We start from the raw sequence: 25,931 nt of genomic DNA, 5'->3' as shown, positions 1-25,931 counted from the left end.
GGCGAAATCCACTGTAGCAGGGCCTGCTGTTACACGGGGAAGACCCTTATGTTACCTGTCCCAGGAATTTGAAAGTGTTGAAAACTGCTGTGCAGCACCAGATGACCTCTGCTGTCACTTTGTGAGTGACATGGGCTCCTGACCCTGGTCAAGAATAATTAATGAGCATTAACCACCTTGCTGTTCACCTTCCTTTGCAGGAGTGCAGTGCCTAGCTAGGGTTGCTCCAGGTGGAGCAGATGTTCTGGTTACCTGGGATCACTGTCCCCACCATTAATTGCTCACGTTATTAATGAATACTCAGATCAGGTGACACTGCTAATCTGAGATCGGAAGACACAGATCCGTGAGCCGGTCGTGGGGGGGGCAGCTGCACAGGGGGAGTCCCAGTGGCTCCCATTAATGAATTAATCCGCTAACGAGGGTGGGCTCGGTGGCCGGTGCCCCCTCCGGTCCCGGCAGCCGCCTCCTCCCCCGGAGGGGGCAGTGACAGGCAGCGGCTCCTGCCCCATGTGACTGGGGAGCGGCTGCCCCGTCCATGGCTTGGCCTCCCCCGGGCAGCAGCAGCTCCGGCTCCCGGGGAGGAGGGGCGGGAGCTGCTGCTCCATGGGGAGGAAGGGCAGCCCCCGGTCCCCCCAGGCGGAGGGGGGATCCCGGGCCGCCTCCCCCCCATCCCCGCTCTGGGCCTTACCCGAGGAGCTGCTGCTCCTCATCTGCTCCTACCTGGACGCGCAGGCCTTGGGCCGCCTGGCCCAGGTCTGCCGCCGCCTGCGCTTCCTCAGCGGCCGCGATCTCCTCTGGAGGCGCATAGCCCGCGGCTGCCTCAACTCCGGCTTCACCCAGCTCGGCACCGACCTGTAAGCGCGGCCTTCCCGGCGGAAGGGCGGGGGGCGGCGGCCGGGAAAGGCCGGGGATGCTGCGGCCCAGCCGGTTGCCAGGGGCGGGCTGCGCTCCCGGCGTGGCCGCCGCGGGGCCGCGGGGGGCGGGGGACGCGGGGCCATTCCCGAAGCGCGGCTGCGCCGCCCTGTCCCCGCGCCAGGGGAGGCGGCGAGGGCACAGGAAGGGCCTCCCCGGGAGGGAGCGGCCGCTGTGGCACCCCGGAGTGGCGGGGCCGGGCTCGGCCCCAGCGCTGCCCAGCAGGGCTGGGGGAGGCGCCTCTTGTCCCCGCGAGGGAGCGGGCGAGGATGGCGGGGGCTTCCCGGGATGCCTCAGCGCCAGGCCCAGCGGGAATGCTGCAGCGTGAGGCCCTCTCCAGACCTGGAGAACTGTGTACAACTCAGGGCTCCTCCATACAAGAAAGATAGGAGTTGCTGGAGAGGGTCCAGCGGAGGCCACGAAGATGATTAGGGGTCTGGAGCATCTCTCGTGTGAGGAGAGACTGCAGGAGCTGGCCTGTTCAGTTCAGAGAAGACTGAGAGGGCATCTCTTTAATGCATATAAATATCTCAAAGGGTGCCAAGGGGATGGTGCCAGGCTGTTTCGGTGGTGCCCAGCAACAGGACAAGAAGCAATGGCCATAAATTAAACCACAAGAAGTTTCCCCTCAACATGAGGAAGAACTTAAGTACACTGAGGGTGGCAGAGCAATGGGACAGGCTGCCCAGGGAGAGTCTCCCTCTCTGGAGACATTCCAAACTAACCTGGACATGTTCCTGTGTCACCTGCTTTAGGTGACCCTGCCTTGGTAAGGTGATTGGACTAGGTGATCTTCAGAGGTCCCTTCCAACCCTAACAATTCTCTGGCTCTATGATCAGCTCGGTCCCCAGACCTCTCCAGACAAAACGCAGAGGCTCAGGGACATCAGCCTTGGGGAGGTGGGAGCACGAGGAGATGGAGGGAGCCGTTGTGTGCAGCTAGGGTGGCTTCTGTGTGCCTATGTGCCTTCACCACTTCTGAGCAGCAGCCCCTGCCATGGTCTCAAAGATACCTCAGAGAAGAAGCTGCAAGGTAGCAAGGCCTGGGATGGTGTCGAGAAAAGGCTTCAGAGTGGGCATGGCCCCCCAGAAACATGTATCTTAGGCTCTCCTCACAGAGCAAGTTGCTTTCTCTGTCACAGAGAAGGTGACTCTTGGACCTTCATGGCTTCTGGGTTTTAAAGTTTTGTGAGTAGGGATTATTGTTTTTGTTCTCCTGGTGTCTATTTTTATTTTTCCTCCAGTTCAACAGCACAACATAGGTTAGGAAGAGGTGCGAACCCTCTTGGCTTTGCTGTGTATGACACCAGCGTCTTTCTAGATGAAGTGCCTTTGGGACTTAGGCCTCGGTTGGTAAGGACCTAGAGTTTGCCTTTTCTCTTTCAAATCTGTCTATGTGCCAAATGCCACTCAGAGGCAGCCCCGCAGTGTGGGCTTTCCTTGCTACTTAAAGGATGCCAAGAGGAAGTTTAGAATGTTAGGGTCTATAAATCCCTTGCTATGGTTTCCCTGTAGCTGCCGGAATGGGTTTTGTTTGTCATCCAGTGACTCAGTACTGTTTGTGTAAACACTATGTTGACATGACTCAAAAGAAGGGATGTCAGATTTTGAACCCTATTTTGCTGTCTCATATTACTATTTATCAATAGCACAGACTTTAGAGAAACAATTATAGCTCCTGCTGGCAGGAGCAGAACTTTGGTGGTGCTGAAAATTCTCATGTTGGGTTTTCAGGCCAGCACTTCAACCTACTCAATCTTCACAGCTTGAAAGTTAAGCAGAGTTCCCTTGGAAGTCAGCAGGAATAAGCACTGCAGAATGGCTGCGTGTTGGACTCTTGTCTACTGTGATATATGATTTTGTCTCCCAAGGAAATGAAGTTCTGTATTTTTCATTAAGAATAAGGTGATACTGTGCTCCTTCAGTTGCAGGAGGGATCAGGTGTACGGCAGACCAGGTGCGGTGTGTGTAAGGACCACCACTTCCCCCTGCAGAGGAATGCAGGTCTATAAACAGCTACAGAAGAGGTTTGCTAGGTCAGAGGGTTTCAGAGAAGGGAAGGCTGCTTGAGTATCATGAACTCTCAGGGATTTCAGTGCTGTTAGATTTGCTATGTACAGGGTTTTTTTAGTAATTCTAGGATATGCTTTTGTGCTGAGTTCTATTTTCAAGTTTTCCTTAAACAACTCTAGTACTGAGAGCTGCTTTTAGCACTGGTCAGCACTGCTGTGGTCCCGGGGAGTTCAATCATGGGTAACACACTGAAGTGACATTACAAGTGGGTATGAAGGAACCTTGAGGTATATCCAGAGGATGAATCCTTTAATTACTTTTAACTTCATGGAAGGCTTAGGCAGTCTCCAGTTCTTTGAAACAGTGTGCCAGATCTTACAGAGAGTGCTCCAAAGCAAACACTTGTTTTCCCTGTGTGGAGATCCAGCATCTGTGGGCAGCTGCATGAGTTTTGCCCCAGTAAGGTAGACGGTTCTGGCAATATAGCAGTACGAGGGGATCTGGATATCTGAACATCTCCAGAAGAACCAGTGTGAGTGCATGTGTTGAGTTGTACAGCTGTAAAATTTGTAGTTAGCTGAAGAAGAGTTTGATAGTCTCTGTGGCAGCTTGATGGTTTTAACTAGCCATGTTTCTTCCATAGCACTTGTTCCTCATGCATGTCTCCAAGATCAGGAGCAATCTCTGAGATTGGTGCTCTTGCAATTGAGGGAGTAAGATTTGCAGAGAGATACTGTATTTTATTTAACACACCAGTACAAATTGGGGCAAGAGTTGAAGTAAGCTTCTGGGCACACAGCCTTTCTTGATAGTAAGTCTAAGTAGGAACCTGGTAGATTGCTCATTGAAGGTTAAATTTGAGCTGAGTAGGTATTTAAGCTAAAATATCACTGTGTAAATAGAATGGTGATGAAGATGATGGATAGCTGGACCTTCTTGATAACTGTGCTTTCTTAGTGATATGGAGTAACACTTGAGTTTGTCAAGCTTGGTTTTGACTCAGGAGCTGAAGCTTCTGTTGCATGTTCTGGCTAATATTGCATGAGGTGAACATTGGTTTTTATTTTTAAGAGGTTTTTGTGCAACACTGTGAGCAATTGAGAAAGCAAAGGCTGGAACTGTTTAGGGTTAATGTACTTAATAAAATAACATGCATGGTTCTAACATTAGATTTTAAACTGATGGTCCCTTGGAGGCTGGCATAAGTTAAAAACTAGTCTAGGGAGTATTTACAGTTTAAAACAAAAAGCCATCTCAGAATAGTTTGATCATTTCTTCTGTTAAATGGCTTTTGATAAGCCATCTGTTAATGCTTTGTAAATAGCAATAAATTTGAGCCTAGAGTGAGATAGCTGTGAAACTTATCCCCTGCCCCCACTTACCCAGTTTTAAAAGGGTGATTAAGTTGAAAATGACACTATTTCTTTAAAATGTTGTTTCTGTTTGGTATATCTTCTGATAATTGTAACAAGAAGATCAGAAGGAAAGGGCTTTATCTTGTATGTGAAAAAACTGGTTTTGCAGTCAGCTTGCTTACAGAACTTCTTTATGGCAAAATAGGGAAGAGAGAAGATTGATAAGAAACTGGATGCAAACCTCTAGCTGTTAGCAGCAGGAAAAAGAAAAATAATAGTATATGTGAAACAATTTGATTTTATTTAACTTTTATATAATTAAACTATTTGTCATCCTGGCCTACATACCTTTAAAAATTGCCAGCTATGGTTATCTCTGGACATATGCTTAGGCTTAAACAATGTTAAATTGAGTTGCTAATGATGCCAAAGGAAGATGTGCATTTGATGCCAGACACTAGCTGTTATTGTCAAAGGCATATTCACAACATTGACCATCTCTCATATTTGCTGTTTCTGGTACATTCAGGTGATTAGGAGCCACAGATGTAAGCCAAATTAAGTATTTAAGGTATTGATTCGATTGTGCACTTGCAGGAGAAGAAAGAAGTTTGCTTTGAGAGATGTCTCTGTACACTTCATTCCTTTGGCGGGCTGAGGGGTATCACTAGGTTTGCATCAGCCGGAGTCACTGTATGTTAGGAACAACAGGGGCTGACTTGCAAGGGTTCTTAAAGCACATTCTTGGTGTTAAAGATGTGCTCTTTCTTCTTTGAATCAGCAGTAAGTAAATGTTCAATAGAATATTGTGTCACTGTTCCAGAAGCACAGAGTGGTTCTAGATGGATGTGCTTCTTGGCACCTGTCCTATGCGTCTCTCTATATCAGGCTGTCACTTTTTCTGTATAGTGGTGTTAATTTTATGTATAGACCTGTACTGCTAAAAGACCTTGTTATGAGGATGGTAAAAAGATAGTCCCTATGCTGAAGATTTTTACTTCACTCTGTCATAGGAGCAGCTGAAGCAAAAGTTGAGCTCCATCTTCAAGACGTAAGGTGAAAGGTGCAGTTTTTGTTTCAAAAACGCATGGCAGCATATCACAGTAAAGTTAAGATTTTACAACACTTTCTGGAGCTAAACTGTAGCTGAGCAGTAGCACAAAGCCTTTGGGGTTTTTGGTGTGTATAGTGATATTACAGTTGTGTCCTGTAGCCTGTGTCTGTTTGGCCAGCTGTTGTACAGGCCCAGCAAGAGCAGTCTCTGCCCTGATGAGCTTGCTGCCTAAATAGCCAGGGTAAACAAGGGCTGGGAGGTGAAACAGAGGCAGAGAGATGTCAACCAAGCTGCCCTCTGTGCAGCAGGTCAGTGTCAGAGCCAGGAATAGCAGAGGGTGCTTTAAGCCTTTATCCAGTGCCTGCCTGCTGGACCACCTTGGACTGGAGAAATTGGAGAGGCAAAGAGCTCATTGCAAGGTGGTTCTTTATTTAAAGCATGGAAGAAAGGAATAAAGTTGCAGCTGGGCTAAACTTATTTCCTCTTTGTTACAAAGGAATTTTAGAGGGCAAGTTAAAAGTTGCAACCTAAATAGTTTGACAATTTGCTCTTTGTAATGTATTAATAGATGTCAAAATATAGAAATGTTCCACTGTATATTTTCTCTCCCCCATCCCCTGTTCTGCCTTGCCTACTAGGATCATGGTATATTCTCCAGTTCAGAAAAACAGATCCATTAATGGATGAATTTATCATCTCTGAGTATTTAAGAGCTTGTGTAAGCATTTCTGTGAGTTAATAAGAGCTGTGTTTTTTCCAGATCTTGGAAAAATGTATACACCTACAGGAGCAGGAAATGGCCAATCTGTGCAAGTCAAATCCAAATGCAAACTGCAGCAATCATAGAAGACCTCTGCCTTCACCACTGGAAGGGGAGGGAGTGGGAATGCTTGTAAAGCTGCTTCAGCTTCCTTCATCTTTTTTGTTTTACCAAAATTTCATTACATTAAGACAGAAATGAAGTAGGCAATGAACTGGTGTAGATGATGCAGAAGGGAATACTCTGGGGAGGATATTGCAGTAATGGCAAAAGCCTGGAAGAGGGCATGCAGCTATTGCTTTGTGCTGGAAAAGTCAGTGGCTTTTATAAACTGTGGTTACTTTTGTTCTTACTCTAAACTTCTAGTGCCAAGCAGGACAGATCTTCCAGGACAGCTCCACAGCATTGGAACTTCTTTTTGTTCTGGGAGGGTGAAGTTTGTAAGAGTTCTTTGAGGCCTGCCTACCTTTCCCTTAAAATATTCACAATTTCAAAGTGGAAGAATTTTATGTAGTTCAGGGCTTAAAATATGTGTGCTGTGCTTGTCACTATTATCCCTGTTGAACTAGCTATAGGTTATTTCATTCTATCCAAATACTACCCTGACAGTCTACTCTTTCAGATCAGAATACACATGACAGCTATTGAGCAGCCGCAGGTTTCCTCAGATCTTTCCAGGGCCATGCATTTTTTTGAAGCAGCCCAAATTTCATCTCCAAAAAGCCTACATAGGTTCCTGAGAGTGTCCAAAACCTAGCCATGTTCCCATTGCAATCACTTGTAAGGGAGAGGGCATCTGATGGCGGAGTGGTCGGGCTCAGTCCTGGTGATGGTGGTTTTTTTGGAAGCCTGTGTGAAGGTGTGTATCCTTTCTGTGTGTACAGAAATTTGTCTGCACCCCTAGGTATTATTAGAGTCTCTTTTTCATGAGATGACTTGTTCACGAGAGCTTTTGGTGGAGCAGTTGACCTGCACAACCTGGTATTGTCTAACTGAGATGGCATAGACACACCAGAGAAGGGAAGGAACAGCAAGAGAACAGTCAGTAGAGCTTTCTTCCATCTTGGAGTTGTTTGAGCCTGTGTCACGTAGGGGGGGGGGAGCACAGAAGACAGGCTGAACATGGCAGTAAGCTAAATAAGGGTCATGTGCTAAAGGAATTCAGTTGGAATTTTTGTCCTGGAAGAGACATTTTGAAAGTCAGCCGACCTGTTGAGGACAGCAACAGGAGCTTCTGACATAAATAGCTTTTCCCTCTCGGCTGTCTGTTGGTGGCCTGTGACTTGTGGCTGCACTGAGACCCTGCCACTCAACAGGTGTGTCCCAATTACACAAATAAGCACAGTTGGTCCTTGTGTTAGCCACCCTTGCCACAGGGCCAAGGTTGAAAGTGAGGCTTAGCCACTGTGACCTGTTTGTTCTCTGTATGACCCTTCCAGTCAGGCCTGAGGCAGGCTGGTGACAGCCTTTATGTAGACAACAGATTTTGTCCATGGAAGAGATTCAGTCTCAGCAGGTCTCTGCAGACTTGCATTTCCAGATGAGCTCTTTGGTAGTTAAAATGTAGCAAAACATGAAGGATTTTGCTGGGTTAGGATGGCCCCTGCAGCTGGGAAAATACACGGTATGACATGTCAGTGTTACCTTCTGTAACACAGTATATGTTGTTGCAGGCACCACTGTTTTGGCACATGCTGAAATTGTAGATGGCCGGTAGAAATCTCCCTGGGATGCAGTGAAGCACGGAAGCTCTCGCTATTGCAGAAATACCATTTCTGATGGCAAAGGACTTTGTGTGGGGAAGGGATAAATGAAGGCAAAATCTGTTGGATATGAAGCTTTAGGAGGCAATGTGCTTGGACTCTGGCTGAGTGCTTCTTTCATTGCTTTCTTTTGAGGCCCAGACCAACAACTGCCATGATGGCTGAAGTCACCTGGGTCAGTGGTGCTGTGTGGGGACAGTCCCAGTCTCTCACTTCAGCAGCTGGGAAATGGGCTCCAGAAGGAATATTACATTTCTTTTGGCAACTCTGCCAAGAAAGAGAGGAAATTCATAATTTGAGCAAAATACATTTAGCTTTTTTTTGTATGGTGGGGTGAGGTAGGAAGGGGGAAATGAAAAATCCTTTGTAATGGGTTGCTTGGGATGATTTTTCTCCTGGAACTCCCTCTCAGGTTGTGAGAAATATTCTTTCTTAATGTAATGGAGTCTTAGTAAGGGGAACTTCCATCAGGAGTGCATGCAACTGCAAACACACGTTAGGTCAGGTCAAACATTGCACTGTATGGTTTGGGATCCCGACAGAGTGCTTTTTGGATTAATTAGTAATAACAAAGGTAGCCTTGCGTGTTCTGTGCCATGTAACTATCAGCTGTTAATACTGTGATACCCTAGCAAAGATGTAAGATGATGCACACTAGTGTGTTTTAAGAACATTTTTCTTGAATTTCATTGAGTTTTCACATTCAGTGTTCACTGGTTCCTTCATCCTATGTTTCTAGGATGTTGGACTGTACTTCAGTTGCTTTCTGATGCAGGGCTGTATAGGTCCTGCTAAAAATAGCAGTCCTTCCTCAGTGAGTCAGCCTTCAGCAGTCTTGAAGTTCACTGTTGGGTGGCTTCTCTGGGAACATGAATGCCAAGATCTTGATTTCACAGAGCGCTTATGTGTGTACGGAATTTTAGGAATGTGGCTTAGTATTTTACTGGATTGCAAACTAAGAAAGGTCAAAGTATTCACTGGCCAGTGGATAGTGGTCCCTCCCCAGCATTTTACGTAGTATTTGGCTTCATAAGGTGGTTTAGTCTCCTGAATCTTTGGGTGTTCAGCACAGTTGCTGAAGTGAGAGGTACGGTTAAGTCAACCACTGTGTTTAGATGTGTGATGTCTGTTGATTACCTCAGGTCATCATGGAATAATTCTTAAAAGTTTTTACGTGTAGGAAGTGTGTTGATCATGATTGAAGCAAAATAGTTTCTTGTAGGGGAGAAAAGGAAATTTCCAGTCAAATTATTAAGTTTATATGGTGATGCCTTTTTTAACTTTCTAAGATTTGAGAACTGTTCTCTTGCATTGCAGTGATTCTCATCAAATTTTTTTTTGTATCCTGGGAATTGCTGTGGGGGGTGCTGTTGAGGAATCAAATCAAATATAAAATTATTAACAAATATCAAATTATATCTCAGTACTTGATTCCATCACTGTGCTTCATTTAACTTCTCTTCTGGTATAGGGGATTGAATGTCTCTGACCAGCACTTGAAAATCATTGCAGTTCAGTCTCTGCTGCCCTGGCATTGCCAAAGGGGAGGGATGTATCAGTCCAATTTTTACATCAGCTTTCTCCATATGTCCCTTTTCTTGCGTCTATTTTGATTAAATAAAATGCCTGGAAAATAAAAGGTGGATACTTTTAAGGCATGTCTAAATTAGCTGGATCCAGAGCTGCGATATGGAGGAGGCAGGCTGGAAGAATAAAATATCTATTAATAGTAAAACAAACAAAAAACCAAACCAAACCCTCCCAAAACCCCACCAGACCTCCTCCCAAATAGGCCTCCCCACCCAACCTTCAGCCCTTCCAGATTGAGGAGATTGATTTCTGTGAAAGAATGAGGTGTCTGTTGCAGGAGTAAGCCTGGTAGTGAACTGGTACTCAGAGCCAAGCCAACGTGTGACTCTTCTGAAATTCTACTTTCAGCAGCAGGATGACCAAGGCCTGCCTCCCAGCCAGAAAAGTGACCAGCAGTGTAAGATGGAGGCTGCTTTTTTGACCTTGGATTCACCTTTTTCAGAGCCTTGGAAATTCTATCTAGTCTTAGTAGGGTTTGTGCATTGAGCTCAGGATGTCTGGTTGAGCCAGCACGTGTTGGGAGGGGGTTGTGGCATGAGTGCATTTTACATCACTGTGTAAGCTGGTGACTTAAAATCTATACGTGGGGAGAACTTAACTGAGGGTTGAGTGTGGGGAGGAGAAGTGTTTTGGAGTAATGAATGGAATTGGATGTAGGCGGAGAGCCTGAACTCTGTCTGGGAGAGTAATAAGCAATGAGGAGAGTGGACCTGACCTGACTTTTCAGTGCTGTGCATTCCTCATCTCAGACACTATCTGGCCCCATGAGGTCCTGCAAGTGCTCCCTTTAAAAAAGGAATTCCTCTTCTTGCAGCCTACGCTGACTGTCTATTTGGTTTTTTTGTTTGTTTGTTTGTTTGTCAATGGCTATGAGAAATAAAGAGCTTGTAGCTTTCTAAATTCAGTTTTAATTGGTGTGGCTCTACTGATCATAAAGTTAAAGTTGCATGGCTTTCTAGGGGACGAAAAGCTTTTCTGTGTGTGGTTTCTGTTTTTGTTTAAAATGGGTCACATGCCCAGGAATGCAGTCAAATTATAATGGTGACTAAGTGCCGGAAAGCATAGAAAAGAGGAGGGAAGGGTGAGCAGAGAAAAAGAAGCCTGAGGCTATGGAAGGAAGGCTGGGAAAATAAGAATCTGGCCAGACCCCAGGGCCAGGTTAGAGATTCCTACACCCATTAACAACTGCAGGAGATGTTTATTTACAGGGAGCTAATCTTTGTTTTAAAAATGACAGAGTACCCAAAAATGCCACTTTTGGGAAGTGGACTGGGGGGGACTGCAGGGATGGGAGGAGGGAACTGGTTCTGATCAGGCACCAATTCCCATCTCTTAAGGATCTTCCCTTCATTCTATGCATCTGGGAACACTGACTGTTGAGAAATGCATGAAAGGGGGATAAACTCTTACAGTCTAGGAAGTGGTTCACAACCCCTAGTTAAAAAGGATAACTTCAAGAGTTTCTTCTTGTTTGTAGTTTTCTGATTTTTTTCTACCTAAGCAGCTCCACCAAGGATATGGAATAATTTAATTTTGATATGAGAAAAATGGGAGCTAAAGCTACCTATTTCCCCATCTTTCATCAACCATGGAACATTGAAGCAAACCAGGTATTGAACAGCTACTTGAACTGGGTATGTTCATGTAGACTCTAAAGAGACCTTCGCTCCAGGTCTCTGTGGTACCTACTCTTTGTCACCTCTTGAACTGTGTTATTTTTGGTTTGTTTCAGCTCGTCCCAATAACTTTGATTTGTATCCCAGCAACTGCTTATGAGCTGTAGTCTCTCTTTTAGTAGTTTTGTCTGACTGTAAGTACAGAATTTTCCAGTGATGTGCTGGAATTCTCTATCCTTTGGTGAGCAGCTGCAAAAGATAGCTTGTCTTGATGTGTGTCTGCATTGGGTGGTTTATACAGACGAATGTATTTTGTCTTTAGTCTGAACACATCTTGATTTCTGATTATTGTATCTGGTTATGTGATTGTCAGACAGGTGAGACTCTGGAGCAGTTTCTTTACTAGTCCTTCTGGGTAGACACACTCCTCTGGCTTCCAGTTTCAGTGTTCTCCTGACTAGTGTTTCCTCCATCTGTTCTTGTGTGGTATTGTCCTTAATTGGCTCTTTTTAGTCTCTATTAAAAGAGTGATGTGCTGTTTCTTTGGTTCTTCTGGTAGTTCCTTTCTGTGTCATCTTGTTTGGATCACATTTTGTCTGAACCTGTGTTGCATTCAGTATAGTTGATCAAGTCTTGATCAGACTTAAGGCTTGTACACTAGTGATCATCAGAGGTGAGTTTCTGTGCTAATAATCCCCCACTCTGCTCAGTGTTCCTTTCTTCTCAGCTCTCATGAATGTGCTTGCTGTGGTGTGACTCCGGCACCATCAGCATTTGCCAGTTCATCGTTGGTGGAACCAGAGTGAGAGCTTACCTGTGACCAACTTGAGTGCGTTTGTTGTCCAGATAGCATCAGTCCTGGTTGCTAATCTCATCTCTTTTCCTCTGTCTGCAGAGCTGCTGGCATTCCAGTGAAGGAGAGGGTGAAAGTATCTCAGAACTGGAGGCACGGACGCTGCCGAAGGGAGACGGTCCTGAAATGGAAATGCAAGCAAGTGACTTCTTTCTCCTCATCTTTGTTCTATGACCGCTGCTGTGGGGCCTTGGGTTTGTGCCCGTGCCCTGAAATGAGATGTTCCCTGCTCCTTGTGATCCATAGGGTTGCTGGCCTATTTTAGCTGTTGCTGGCCAGCTGGATGTGGGGTAACTAGAGTTGCTGCCTTGACCTAAGGATTCATGCTGAGTAATTTGAAATTGTCTTTGTTTTGATCTGTACAGTTTTACTTGGATTTAGCAATCTTTACTACAGACTTCGAACTGTTGTGTTCATATCTACTGCTGTATTCCATGAGGAGTTTTCTGTCCTGCTCTCACAATGAGCATACCTTGGTCCCAGATGTGGACTTAGGTATCCCTTCAAAATACTTGTTTTGTTTCCTGTGGTTTTTCCTGGCCCTGATTTGGATGTACAAATCTAAAATGCTAATTGACATTCTTTGGCCTTATGCCTCTTCATTCTGATACCTTAGGCTTCTCTCCTTCACTTAAAAAAAAAGTATATTTGACATTAATGAGAGGGGGTCATTGTTATATTCTTGTTTGCAAAGGTATACTCGGCTTTCAAAACAAAGCATAAGATACGTCTCTTGTCTGAACAGCACATGTAAATTTTCAGCCTTCTCATCATCAGACTGAAGGAAAAATGAGAAAGACTATGGTTTGTTAGCTGCTGAAGAACAGGGACCTTCTACTGAGCTTTCATGCCTTTTTGTGCTATGTAGATTGAAGTGATGGATAATGTGCCACTTCTTTTCTAAAGTCCTGGGAACAGCTGTAATGAGCAGAGTGGGTTTTGGTGCAGGTTGTATACCTGCCTTTGAAGTGCTTGCAACCATCTGTGAAGACAGGCTCTGTGGATGTTAGAGATCATTACTAAACCAGCTTCCCAAGTGAAAAGGCAAGGACTGATTTAATGAGGCCACCATCCAAATGGCATCCTCTAATTTTCATTTATCCTGCTTCAGATTTGTTACTTCTCCTTATGAAAAAGCCATAGAAAAAGGTAAAAAGCTAAACTGCAGCAAAAGGAGAGCCACAGAAACTGGCCGTAGTCTAGGTAAGCTGGATATTCACTTGCTTTTAGAGGATGTGTAGGAGTGGAGGAAGGAAGGGGAAATCAAAGACCGCCTAAAACCAAAGCTGCTGCTCTAAAGATGCCTCTTTTTTCCATGCATATGATCAAGTCCCAGATGAACACTATAAACTGAACTACTTTGTCCGTGTGACTAAAAGCCTGTTATTGGAGATGAACACAGGCAAGCAGGAACCTTCTATCTAATGAGCAATCTTGTCCTCTTGCTTGTCTCTGGTTGTTCATTGTGATGTTATGAGGTACGACTGCATGTAGTGGCTCTGATGACACAGAAAAGCATGACCTCTGAGGATGAATGATCTAAAAAAAGAGGGAGACAGGTTTTCATGAGGAACCCTCCTGCTTTCAAAACAGTTTGTTCCTGAATAGTTTGAAAGCTGGTTTTGCTCAATGTTTCCGTGGGTGTTGGTGCACTCAGCAGTGGCTGCAGAGTACAGACAATTCCATGCATCCATGCCCCATAGGACATGAGCCCCAGGTCTCTTTGTATCTGGCCTTGCTATATCCAGAAATCTTGTTTGCTGATTCTCTGACAACTACACAAAAACAAGATCTTGAGCAAAGGTCTCACTGCCTAAGTGTGCATTGTAGCCCGTTTTCTTCTGTATTTTGGTTTTGTTTCAAGAATAAATAATCCTCATGATAACAGACTTGATTCAGACATTGTTTGAGTGTCTTCTCCTCTTCTTGGTCTCCCAGGAAGTAAAGCATATTTTCCACTTGTAACATCAATCTTAAATACTTTAGAACAGTTCTTTTGGCAGTCCACTGCTCATGGCCTGGAACCTGTCTCTAGGAACCTGCCAATGTCTCACAAAAAGCAGGGGGCAGAAAGGGTGTATGTACTCTTCTGAAAGACAGGTAATAGAAATCAAGAACTTGCTCTACAATTGCTTTTGGCTCAGCAGTGGAAGAGCTGTGCATGTAGAAAAATACCTCTTCTACACGATGAGCATAAAGTTCTTGAGTAGCCTCAGATTGCAGGAGGTGGATGACTTTCTGGCTGTAGGAAGACCTGTGGTATTTGATGTGACCTACTCTCCTGGTCAGATGCATGTGGAACACTGGCAGCTTTATGGTCTCTGCTGGTCATCAAGAAATAGTGTGCAGGATCAAAACTTACTGTTTGCTCCAACAACCTCATATTAAAGGCTCTGTCAGAAGTGCTCAGCACAGCTCACCAATTCCTGAGAGTCTAGTTTCTTCAGAAGTACAGGGCTCATGTGCAAGCTCAGGGACCCTTAAGTATTTCCTGTCTAACCTCACTAGACTTTTGGCCACCTTCTCCTTCAGAGATTCTATGCTTCCTTCTCCTCAGCTCTTGGTTAGAAAAATGCCAGCAATGTAACCTGCTTCCTATGTTGCTGGAGAAAGTCTGCTTTTGTATGTGACCTGCAACTCCAACTTCAGTTTTCTTGAGTGGGCATTAGTTTTTCTTCATATATTTACATATGCAGTCTTTTATTTTCATTTTGCGTGTGAGATTGTTTTGTTTTGTTTTCTTCTCCCCACTCCCGCATGCCCCCAACCTGCTCTCTATTTGCAGTTTGATGCCGTGGATGGAGCTGGATGGCGAGTATCTCTACCTGTCTCAAGCAGAGAACATCCAGGCCTACCCCATCTGTCCAGAGGGTACAGGTTTGCAGCGTCACCCTCAAGCCATCTTCTCTGGCCACCAGGAGGACGTGTGTCGCTTCGTTCTTGTCAATTCCCACATCGTCAGTGGAGGGGGGTAAGTTGCATGAATGAAGGAGCCCAAGGATTGTGGCACTGAAGTTGGAAAGATTTTGTGTAACTCCAGCTCAGAGCAGAGGGACCAGTCTTGTTACACAGTGTCCTCATGCTTGGCTGTGGTCAACTGCTCCTACTTCCTCTCTTATAATTTGATTCTGTCCTGGAAAAGCTTCTACTACAGCAGTGAAGGAGCTGAGTCTCATGCTGTTGACCTTATAAAGTGTCCTTTTCTCTTTTGAACTTGTGTAAACATCCACAGGATTTTGAGTCGGGATTGACTGATCAGGCAAACCTGACTGATGTGCAAGTTTCATTTCTTTCCCTGTTAGAGTTGGGGTAGCTAGACTGTTCTAATAATCAGTACTGCTGGTTAGCTGGGACCGCAGTGGTGCAGAAAGCTTTCTAGGGACAAGTATATATTTATTAGATCCACTGATATAATTGTGGAGAGGGGGAAAACTGCCAAGTGTTCCAGCATACACACACTTCTCCAATTAATTTTGCATCTGACTGGCCTTTTTCAGCTACAGCAAATGACAGACGTGTTGCTTATAAAGTTATAGCCATTAAAATACACAGCAGTTAAGCACGGAGCTGGGAGAGACAAGCATGGCTGTCTGCCCTGGATGTGGTGAGACTCTCCCCCATGAACTGTAGCCCAAAATTCAGGTGAAAATAAAGGCATGCATTTAAAATTCCAGTAACGGTATTGTTTGAAAAAAGTCTAAATGTCTGTGTAGTCAATTCAAAGTACAGCACCCTACATGGCTGCTCTGAAATGAATGAAAAGCCGAGACTTGGACGTGGGTGAGAATGTCCTCTAACTTGTTCCCTTACTCCAGCCATTCAGCATACAGACAGTATTCTGGCAAGCTCAGAGTAGTAGGAGGAGGAATGGTTGCTCTGCTAGTTTCTGCAGCTTAACACAAAGTCGAAGGTGGAAAGATCGCCAGGAAAATTTTCACGTGCATCAGATCAGGCTTTGAGTGGCCAGATGTGGGATCACAAGAGAACAGGTGATGTGTGAAGGGTGGAGGGTTAATAATGCTACATGAATTTCAGCTTCTGGGAGAGACCAGTCCTGATCTTTTTGTGGCACTCTTAAACCTGCTGAAAGGTGCGTGTCCAGGGGAGATGCAGCTGATACAAACTCCCTGTTTGGTGATTTGTTTTTCAGGGATGGAAGTATTGTCCTTCACAAGATCCATGGCTCCTACAGTGTCAAGTTCTCTGCGCATGAACAGGAGGTGAACTGTGTGGATTTCCAAGGTGGCCTCATTGTCAGTGGCTCCCGGGACCGAACAGCGAAGGTGAGCAGTGATGTTTCAGCAGGTGCTGCTGCAGAGGTGACTTCAGAGGTCTTGTGCTCTGAATATTTAAGTGTCAGCAGAACTGTTGTGAGCCTGTACTCCTTGCAGGAGGAGCACTGGTTATCTTGGTATAGGCTCATGTCTCTGAAAAGATGCTTGCTGTGCCAGGCTTTTAAGGAAGAAATTTGGCAGAGGTTTACAACATCAGCTGCTGGCTTAAACTAGAACGTGCAGAAGGCAGAAGCTGATACTTTGCTTCTTTCACTGTATATCTGCCTACACTGTAGTGGATATCTGTGCCATTTAATGTGATATTTGCTCTATGTACCTCAAACCCATCCTTGCTTTGTGGTACAGTGTGGTTTAACATGCTCTCTGTTATATATTCAGTCACTGTGAAGGATGGCATGATGTCTTTTCCTATGTTCCTAAATGATGTTAATTTATTTGTAATGGGGTTTTTTTTGTCTGGGTTATTGGGGTTTTTTTTAATGGTTCTTGGTTTGCTGTATGTTGAAAACTTTGGCTTTTGCTCAGGGTAGGCTGGTGAATACTCTTGGTCTCTAGTTCATCTCATAGAGCATTGATGGAGGTTAGAGGAAAAACAGCTATTCCTGTTTTGCAAGAGGGGAAGCTGGAGAAAAGGAAGACTTTAATGTCTCTTTCAAGGTTTTGTGGGAAGTGCGTGGAAATGGGTAACTACCTGACAGGCTGCTAAGCAGCATGACCCGATTTTTTTTTTGTTGTCCTTCTGTACAGATGTACTCCTGGATAAAATCACTCCCAAGTAAAGCAGTGTTCAGATGCAAACGGCACTACTGGGAATGCCGTTTGCCTCCTGGGAGCAAGGCCTTGATGCTGCTTTGTCTCACACTTTAACAGGGCTGCTCCTCTCCGGTCTGTGGAGCCTCTTTTCTGGGAAATTCCTTTTTGCTGCTTCTCTGACAGCTGGAGGACAGACATCCCCGACCTTGAGAACAAATTCCTGAAGGCCAGAGGGGAATTTAAGGCTGTTTTCCTTGGAGCTAGTGTGAGATCTTGCCCACCCAGTGCTCCCCACAGCATACGTTCTGGAGATGTTCACCTCTTATTTTTTATCATCTCTTTTGTAGGCTGTCTTGTTTGCACGAATGAGACTCTTGGAGGGTGGAAGGGAATCCCTACCAGCCTTTTAAAGGGGCTCTAAGTGTCTAAGCTATTGAGGGCTCTGCTGAGTGTTGATTAGGACTAAGCCCTGAAGAGCTGCTAATGTACATTCCTGTGTGATAGGCAGCAGATAGTGTGCTCTGAGCAATATTTTTAACCTGTAGGAGATAGGGATGCCTTAAAGGAGTTAAGCTTTTCTGCTGCTTTTGCTGACACTAGGTGCTAAATTCCCTGCTGACAAGAATAGCCTGCAATCCTGGGCATTATCAACAAACAAACAAATAGGGCACTCCCTGCTTTGAAGTCTTGAAGTGAAACATTGGGGGTTGGTTACAGAGAAGGGGGGGCTTGGGTCCCATGGGCCAAGAATGATGGCAAGGTGGAGAAAATGAGGGCCACAAGCAGAGGCCCCAGCAAGAATTTTGGGGCCTTTATTAGGACCCAGAAACAAAGGGGTGAACTGGTGGAAGGGGATGTGCATGTTTGCGCTGATGGGGGAGGGAAGAGATTTTCTCACATCGTCAGTGAGCAAGGGGGGCCTATTTGAAAACAGCCTGGGGTACACTTAAGAAACTTGGTCTGAAGGGGGTGGATTTATAAAAGAAAACTATTTTACAGGCTGGTGAACAATTAATTTCATAGATAATATTAATGGAAATTTTTCAGGGGTGCTACAAAGTCTTTCCACACTGTTCAAGAGAACATATTTGAACAAATCCCACTTCTTGTTTATTTAACTACAGCGGGTGATAACTTTATGTTGAGTGCTGCCCCTAGAGAGCAAGTGGTGATGGGGGTGCTCTCTCCCTAACCACTCGAGTGGAACGTCATACTCATAAGTTGAATCTTTGTGTGATGTTTCTGCCAGTGATTGAAGGCTCTGCTCCTCAAAAATAGGTAATGGGAATTCAGGGAGGGGAACTTGGGGAAGGTAAGCATGGCAATTTTGGCAGCTCTTCCAGCACAACATTAGCAGCGTGCATCCTACCTTCTGCAGTTTTGGATGATGTGGCATAACATGCATCTCTCTCTTTAGGTTTGGTCCCTGTCCACGGGCAGAGTTGGTCAGTGTCTACATACAGTGCAGACAGAGGATCGAGTGTGGTCCATTGCTATCAGCCCCTTATTAAGGTAACTGAGATCTCTTTATTCCCAATTTCCAACAGAGAGAAGTAAAGGAGTTGGATAGGCTGTGTGTCCACAAATCTTTCTGAGACACCAATGTGACAGTTCAGGGACTTGGTTTGGGTGAAGTGCTTCTGCCTGCAGCAGGTGCTCAGGGAAGAGCATATGGTCTTTTTTTCTTATAACAGTGGAGTGATCCACTCATAAAGAGGCCGTGAAGATGGCCCTGTGTTCCTCTTAGTGCCTCAGGTGGGACCCGTTCATTCTTTCTTGCTGAACGAGCTCTGACTTGCTAATTGCAAGCAGTGACTTGGATCCTCTTGAGTTTTTCTGTGCTGAAAAGATGCCAACTTGTATTCTCATTCTCTGGCAGAAGAGATGCTGAGCGAAAAGGTCCCTATTTAAGAGCTGTATGCATTGATTAAAGCTCAGTTTTCTTTGAACATGCTGAACTGGGAAAGATGAAGTGGAGTTCAGGGATGAAGTTTTCCAGCCTCTATTATCTGTATCTCTATGCTTCTAGTGCAGGTGTAATTCTACAACTACAACTTCAGCATGGGAGGCAAGGACAGTACATACAGCAGTATCTTCCAGGATGTTTTTCAAAGTGATCCTGTTCTTGAGGAAGCGAGAATTGAGAAACTTAAACTCTCACTGTTAAAATCTCACACTGACCAGCAACAATGTATCTCTTTGGTTCCCTGATTTAGCTGGTCTTCTGCACGCAGGAGAGATTCTTTCTCAGCATAGCTTAAGGAAGAGGGAAGAAGAGCTGTTGTTGCTGCCCATGTGATGTCTGCAACTACTGAATTTTAGGCTTGTGCAAAACCAAAATAATTCCCACAACTGCTGTTTTTATTAGATTTCCAAGCTTGTTTTGCAGGCAGCAGAAACATAGTGGTACAGAGCTGATGGCATTTATCAGGGAAATGACACTCCAGCCTTGCTATGATTTTGCTCTTCCCTTGTTCCTTTTCTCCGAGTGTTTGAGACAGATAGTGTTTTTGAAGAAGTGCCATGTGCATTCATGGATCTGCAAGATGCAAGATAGAAGCCCTCTTCTGTCTTCTGTGCTGCAAGGGCCCCTTTTCTAGCAGACAGGCTGTGGCTCAGGCCACTGGGCTGGTTAGAGCCCAGTGGCATGCTGCTTCCTACTCCTAAGTGATGACCTACTGCCGTGGCCTCTTGTCAGGACAGTGTTCTTCTCCCTGGTGTGCATGCTTGTGCACACTCTCTGTCACAATATTTACCCTCAGTCTCCCCACCCCCACCCCCCTTCCTCCCTGCAGGGTGATAAATTGGAGGTGGTGGAACAGCTACCCCATGAACAAGTGGGCTTAAATTGTGCACTCTCATTTTTTTTATGAGACCGTGCACTGTACCAGCCTCTCCCACTAGGCCGTCCTACTGCACCCCCGCTTACCCCTCCATATTTTAGGGAGGGAGGTGTGGAGAATTAGAGCCAATTAGCCACGTCATTAATTCTTCAATTTGACGGCTGATATAGCAGGGCCCGAAACACGCTGCTGACCTCGTATAATGGGAACCCTGCTCCTTAACATATTGACGATGGGAGAAGTTAATTAAAATTCCACAGAGAGAAGGTGTCGGCTAACCTATAAACCTGTCGCTTCTCAGAACAAATCACAGCCATCCTAGAAGAGAGAGAGGATCAGAGCAGGAGGGCATGTGGTGGGGGAGGGCCAGGGCAAGGGGCAGGGGAGATGAATTTTTCACTAATAGGTTTTATTACTTGCTGTCTAATGAGGGTGAATATCAAAAAGATAATATCTGGTTTCTAGCAAGGTCTGCTTTGGGGAGCTCTATAGTTTCTGTTTTATTTGCAAGAGCCCATATTTCACCCATATGCATTCCCTATGCACTTGAGTCTGAAGCTTTTCTTCCCTTGCAGTCTGCATCCTTCTTGCCAGAGTTTGGATGTATTTGTTCCTCAGTGAGGCTGAACATGGCCTATAACCTCCATTTCCTCCTAAACATTTGACATGCTCTCCTGATTATCCCTTCACGCTTGTCCTGATGTAAACTGAGATCTCCTCCATCAGGACAGGTAGTTCTGCTGGTGTAGAACTGCTGTAGAATCAGTCTCCAACCACCGAAGTATTTTGGCCCTTTGCTGCTGAGAACCCACCAGCTCTCTCTACTGTGGACACACAGAGACCAGAAACAGCTCAAAGTAGTGTGCAGTGGGGTAGGAGCAGGGAAGGCTCCTCCAACTCTAGCCATTTGAAGTGGCTTTGGAGAGGCTGCAGTTGCCTGATCAGGAAGTTTGCTGGGAGTAAGACTCTCTAGAGTAGTCAGGGTTGTATTCTTACTGAACCCCAGCTGTTAATGGGCAGGACTGAAACTTTTCTTTCTTTCCAGTGATATCTTCCTCTGTGTGAAGCTTCCTTACAGAGTATCCTATGTGCTTCTGACCTACAGCCGGGTTTTCTGCTGTGTCTGCTATAGTCCTGCACTGCTGGACTGCTGCTCTAATGGACAGTGTCTGTACACCCAAACGTGTCAGAGACTTGTGCTCTTAAAGCACAGCTTCTCTGGCTTCAGGAATCTTTCTTGGGTATTCTGCTTTGATTTGTCCACAGTTTCTCTGTGTCACTACAAAGATCATCCTGCAGTTGTGCTGAGCTGGGGAGGAGGCTTCCTGCTCTTTGTGTAGTGGTGCTGGACTGGATGTTTTTAGGGTCTGCAAACAGAATGATTCCCATAAGGGAGATTAAGTAGTGTAAAAGATAGTAAAAGTGTATCAAGAGTATTGGATCTTCTGTTAATTCTGTGAGGGGGAGAACTGTGCTTAGTCCTCTGTATAATCTTTTCAGCCACGGAAGTACCTTAACATCCATGTGTGGTGTTGGAGCTTCGTTGCTTTAGGGACCCCTAACAGTGCCTGACAGGGTAGTGGGGATGGGGAGGGCGTTCTGTTCCTTCTGGATTTTCAGCAAGTTTTCTCCAAAGCTATGCTGGTTGGTGTGCTTGGGAGAGCAGATCCTACATTGCATATGACATAGGGACTAGAGAAGAGTCTGACAGTATCCTTAAATTAGGACACTTAAAATAAGTGTGCCTCAGCTTGCTTCAACAACTGGTTTAATTGGTCTCCAGAGCTGCCCTTCTCCATGGATTTGTACAGTGCTGTACTAACAGAGAGGCTGCATACCCTAAGCTATGTCTCTTAGTTGCTGTAATCCCCTTCCCCCAAGTTCATTTGCCTTTTGAACTCTGCATCATGCAGATGTTAAACTTTCATTTACTGGTGCTTACTGCATGACTTATGTGTGCTCAGGGACCAGGGCAAGCCTGAGTGCAGTGGACCAATTCGAATGTGCAAAGTGAGGCAATCCCAGGGGTTTCTGGTAGAGTAGTGGCACTTTCATGCTTTGTGGTTCCCCGAAGTGGCAGTAGCCAGGAAAGAGTAAGGGACCACCGTACGTCATAAACTGGAGGGGAAAAAAAAAAGTGGACCTTGATGTTAAATTGATTATTAATCCTGGATTCAGAAATTTTTTGGTGTTGGATTAAAAAAAGTATTCAGATCTAAGCTGGCTTCTCCAGCTGGGTCTGGCCACTAGCATTTGCTAATTTAATTTTAAAATATTTATCGTGAGAGCAGGTCTTCCCATGTTGTCCTTGAAGTGTGTCAGATTTTAAACCAAGAAAAGAGACGATGGAGGCACAAAATGGTTACCAAGTGTAGATAGAGAGCTAGGAGACCATTGGTACCATTTGGGGCAACATCAGGCAACCATAAAGTGCTCTATTGTGGCAGAGACGTGCTTTGGGTGTGTAAGCCCAAGAGACAGTCTCTCCTTTTCTAACTGTGCCATTAGTCTGCTGCACTACATGACCTCTCCTCACAGATGTTGCCTTGGCAAAGTGCAGGTTTACTCCAGAGAGGAGGAAAGTTTTACTAAAGACTAGCTATCTTCACTGAATGTTTAATTTAAAGGCAAATAAGTAGTTCTGTGAGCAGTTGGATTAAAAAAGCCAAGCTGATTCTCTCTTCTATTTTTGCAGTGTTGTAGTTGAGACCCAACTCCTCTATTTGAACATGCTAATTTGAATCTCTGTTAATTACCTCTCCCATGGATTATTATGGGGAAATAATATCTGGGGAGATCTCTGCCTCTGTGGACAACTTCAGGCAAATTTTGAAACGTACCTCAAACTTGTTGGGTAAAAGAAGGAAGAGGAAGGTTACTGACAGGAAACTTGACTGAATGGGACAATTGACATTGGGAACAATCAAAATTATTAATTTTGAGGGCTTCTTTTTAATGGTTATCTAGAAACTTTTTGTGAAATTGTAACAATCTGATTTGAAGATTGCATTAGAGCAAACCAACTCACTTGAATCAGAGCAACTTTGCAGTGGTTTTAACTGTGCAATTGAAGCCCTAACGTGCTGCAGTTAAAATGTTTGGTAATGTTCCCCCCACTCTCATTTTATCAGCAGATTTCCCCTATCACATATCAAGATGAGCTGCTGGCTGTAGTGGTGCTCTGTTTTGACCTAGCTTTATGCAGTTAACCTCTCAGAGTCTGCTAAGACTTGGGACAAGTAACTGGATTTTATTCTGGTTTGTGCACTGCCAGCAAAATAGCCAGCAGCAATAGCTCTGCTGTCCTTGGGGATCTTTGTAGAGCCTGGTCGGTTTGAATAATTGAGAGGGGACTTTGACCTGCAGCTGTTTCTTAAGCGGGGCAGGAAGAACCTGCTCAACTGTGAGATCCCAGGGTGAACGTGCAGAGTTAGTGGTGGCATTAACTACCATCGCTTACTGACCTCGGAGAGTGATCTGGATGTCGGTTTCTAGATATATGCAATAGTCATAACTGACTTGGTGCTCTTTCACCCTAAAGCTGAAGAGCAGGAAATGAGTATCAGTTTCTCCCCTCTGGAGCTAAAATGACACCTGTGTCTTATCCCTTTGCCCTGACTGTTCCCTTGATGTTGGGAGGAAGAAGACTTTGTTTTACCATCTGTAATTGTGTGATAATGACTCTATTTGGTCTTCTTCACATGGGTGAACACATGTACACACATGTCTCTTGTCCCTTTTGTCTAGAAACAAACACATATGCATGCACTTCTATAGGTTGAGAAACTGCAGCTTACCTTTCTTCACTTCAATTTCTTTCCTTTGCCCTCTAAAACTCACATGATTCATGACTTCCTCCCTTTTTGTCACTTTTGGCCAATACTCTAATGTATATATTTTCTGTGACTGTGTGAAATGGCTCACTAGTGGTTGTGGGCAGGTGAGCAGGTTTTGGGAGGCAGTAGCTGAGTTAGGACCCAGACATCTGTTTCTAATCGTGTTGAGCTGTGTTGTATATTGAATTTTTTTTTCTCCCCCTGCAGTTTTTTATCATCCTTCCCCTTGCTTGAGGGGAAAGTCTGTCTCAGAAAGCTTGGAGGAAGCATCTTTCTTGTGCTGCTTGGTTTGCACAGGAGAATCTGTTTAATCGATGTGACAGGAGAAACTTAGTTGAGGGGGCTGGCAGCCTTATGGTTTGAGGTTTCCATTTCCAGTTTGTGATCGTTTTCTCTATGCTTTTTAAATTCGCAGGGGGAGAAGGTAACTTCACCAGACCTTGGCTGCTGTTTACCTTTGCTCGGTTGTGCAGTGTGCCTTTGTTTTTCCACCTTTGATCAGTGTCCTGCCAACAGATAATTTAGCAATTGCATCCTTGGGTGGAAGTGTGGAGTTAATGTTAAAATTAGGGTTTTTTTCCTTTCCCTACTTCTGTGGCTGATGAAGCAGAGAAGAGGAGAGGGGAGGTGAAGGGGGCCATAAATTCTAGACCTAGTGATTCTGTTCCTTGTAGAGAAATGAAAGCCTCTGATGTCTCTTCAGCACTTTCATTAACATTTAAATTAAGGGTTTGTTTTTCAGGCGGCTTCAGTCGCAGCCCTTTCATAGTCTGACACATGGAGGCTGTTCTCTCTCTCTGTTTCTCTCTCTTTTTCCAGCTTGCATATCAGTGTACAATAGTAATCACCGCTGTATTTTTTTTTCTGGTCTCTCAGGAAGGCAGCGACCTGAGAAGCTGTACCAGAGGTTCAAAGAGAAAGAAAAACGGAGTGCAAAGGTAGATGAGCAGGAGGATGCCAGGTTTCACTCCTGCAATTAGAGTGGTGTCTGTTCCCTCCCCTGCCTTTCAAAGGACTGTTTTTGGGGGCGGGAAGGGACACAGAGGGATGGACCTTTCTTGCACTGTGAGAGCCCCAGGTGCAGATGCCTCTAACCAGGCTCAGCTTCCACCGTTACTCCTCCCAGATGAGGCCAGAGGTGTCACTCAGAGGATGCAAGCTCATGCCCTGAGGTGGAGAGTGAAGCCGTAGTGTCCTAAGATAGCAGCCTAGCCTCTCTAAAGGAGTGTTGATTCACTCTGAGGACTGCAGGAGACTGGTCCTCAGCCTGCCATTGGCATTTGAAAGGAGGGTGATAGGGCAGGATATTGCCCTGAAGTAAAGGCAATATCTGTCTTTTGTGCTGCAGGGCTTAAGTCACATCTGCTTTGAGCATTGCAGCTTACTGCAACTGGAGGAGAGAGCTGGTGACAAGTGTCTGTTTGGATCTTGGCTTTCAACAACCTAAACCAGGCCATGACTTGCTGTAGCTAAGCAATTTCTGGTATAAGAGCTAGTTGGTTCAACATCAAGAAGAAAAAGCTCTTTTCCACCTGCTTCAACGATTGTGTAAGCCAAGGAACAAGGGGACAGTTTTAGGAATGGCAATAACTTGCAGTGGAGAAGCCTTATAGTAGGATTTGTGTAAGGACATGAGTCTTTGTCCCAAAGCTCTTTTGGAATCTTCCACTTCTTATCTCTTACCCAATTGGTAACCACTGATAGGATGTTCTGCAGGCTCTCTGACAAGAGTTGAGGGGCTCCAAGTAGCACTGAACTGGTGTCTTCTAGCTAAAAGACATAGGAAAATAAGCCAACACATGAGCAGTGTTTAGCATAATGAAACCTGCAGCTTGGTTGCTGTGACTGTCACACTTTTTATGACTTCACTCTACTACCACCCCAAATTTGTTTTCCTTTCACTAGGACCTTGATCCAGGAGGGCTTTGAAGGATGCCAACACGATGAGAGCAGCAAGCTGGCAGTAGGATCAGGAAGGGTATTCTCTACATGATGGTAGATACAGTGCATATAGACAGGTGCCAGAAATTTTTGTTTCTCAAGACTGATCTTAAGTGTGCCAGTGGTGGCCATGATTTATACCATGTAGCTTTGAGAATGTAATTCAAAGTCATGCACTTGCAAAAGCGTCCTATATATGCTGAAAAATGTTTTGATTCTGCAGTTTGGATTTTTTTCCCTTTTGTGTGGAATATCACAGACTGTAGTCTGTAATTTCTTGTGTCACTGTTGTCAGGTTGAAGTATTGTGTTTGACTGTTCTAAGTTTGTGGTGATGGCTCAGAC

The 25,931-nt window shown here is 45.1% G+C and overlaps 1 protein-coding gene across 1 annotated transcript in view; it reads left to right on the top strand.

Moving 5' to 3' along the window:
- The first annotated feature begins 518 nt into the window (after positions 1-518).
- FBXW4 (F-box and WD repeat domain containing 4) overlaps positions 519-25,931 on the top strand; it is a 61,411-nt gene continuing 35,998 nt past the window's right edge. Inside the window, exons 1-5 of the mRNA XM_027672311.1 lie at positions 519-857; positions 11,962-12,057; positions 14,705-14,890; positions 16,070-16,202; positions 18,385-18,479. Of these exons, the coding sequence (XP_027528112.1) occupies positions 607-857; positions 11,962-12,057; positions 14,705-14,890; positions 16,070-16,202; positions 18,385-18,479 (761 nt within the window). The 5' untranslated portion in view covers positions 519-606. The remainder of the gene's footprint in view (positions 858-11,961; positions 12,058-14,704; positions 14,891-16,069; positions 16,203-18,384; positions 18,480-25,931) is intronic.

The sequence above is a fragment of the Neopelma chrysocephalum genome, unplaced genomic scaffold (genome assembly GCF_003984885.1).
Source record: "Neopelma chrysocephalum unplaced genomic scaffold, ASM398488v2 Primary Assembly neopelma1_97390, whole genome shotgun sequence".
NCBI lineage: Eukaryota > Metazoa > Chordata > Aves > Passeriformes > Pipridae > Neopelma > Neopelma chrysocephalum.
Note: the sequence above shows the minus strand (reverse complement) of the source record. Positions and strands in the feature narration are given on the sequence as shown.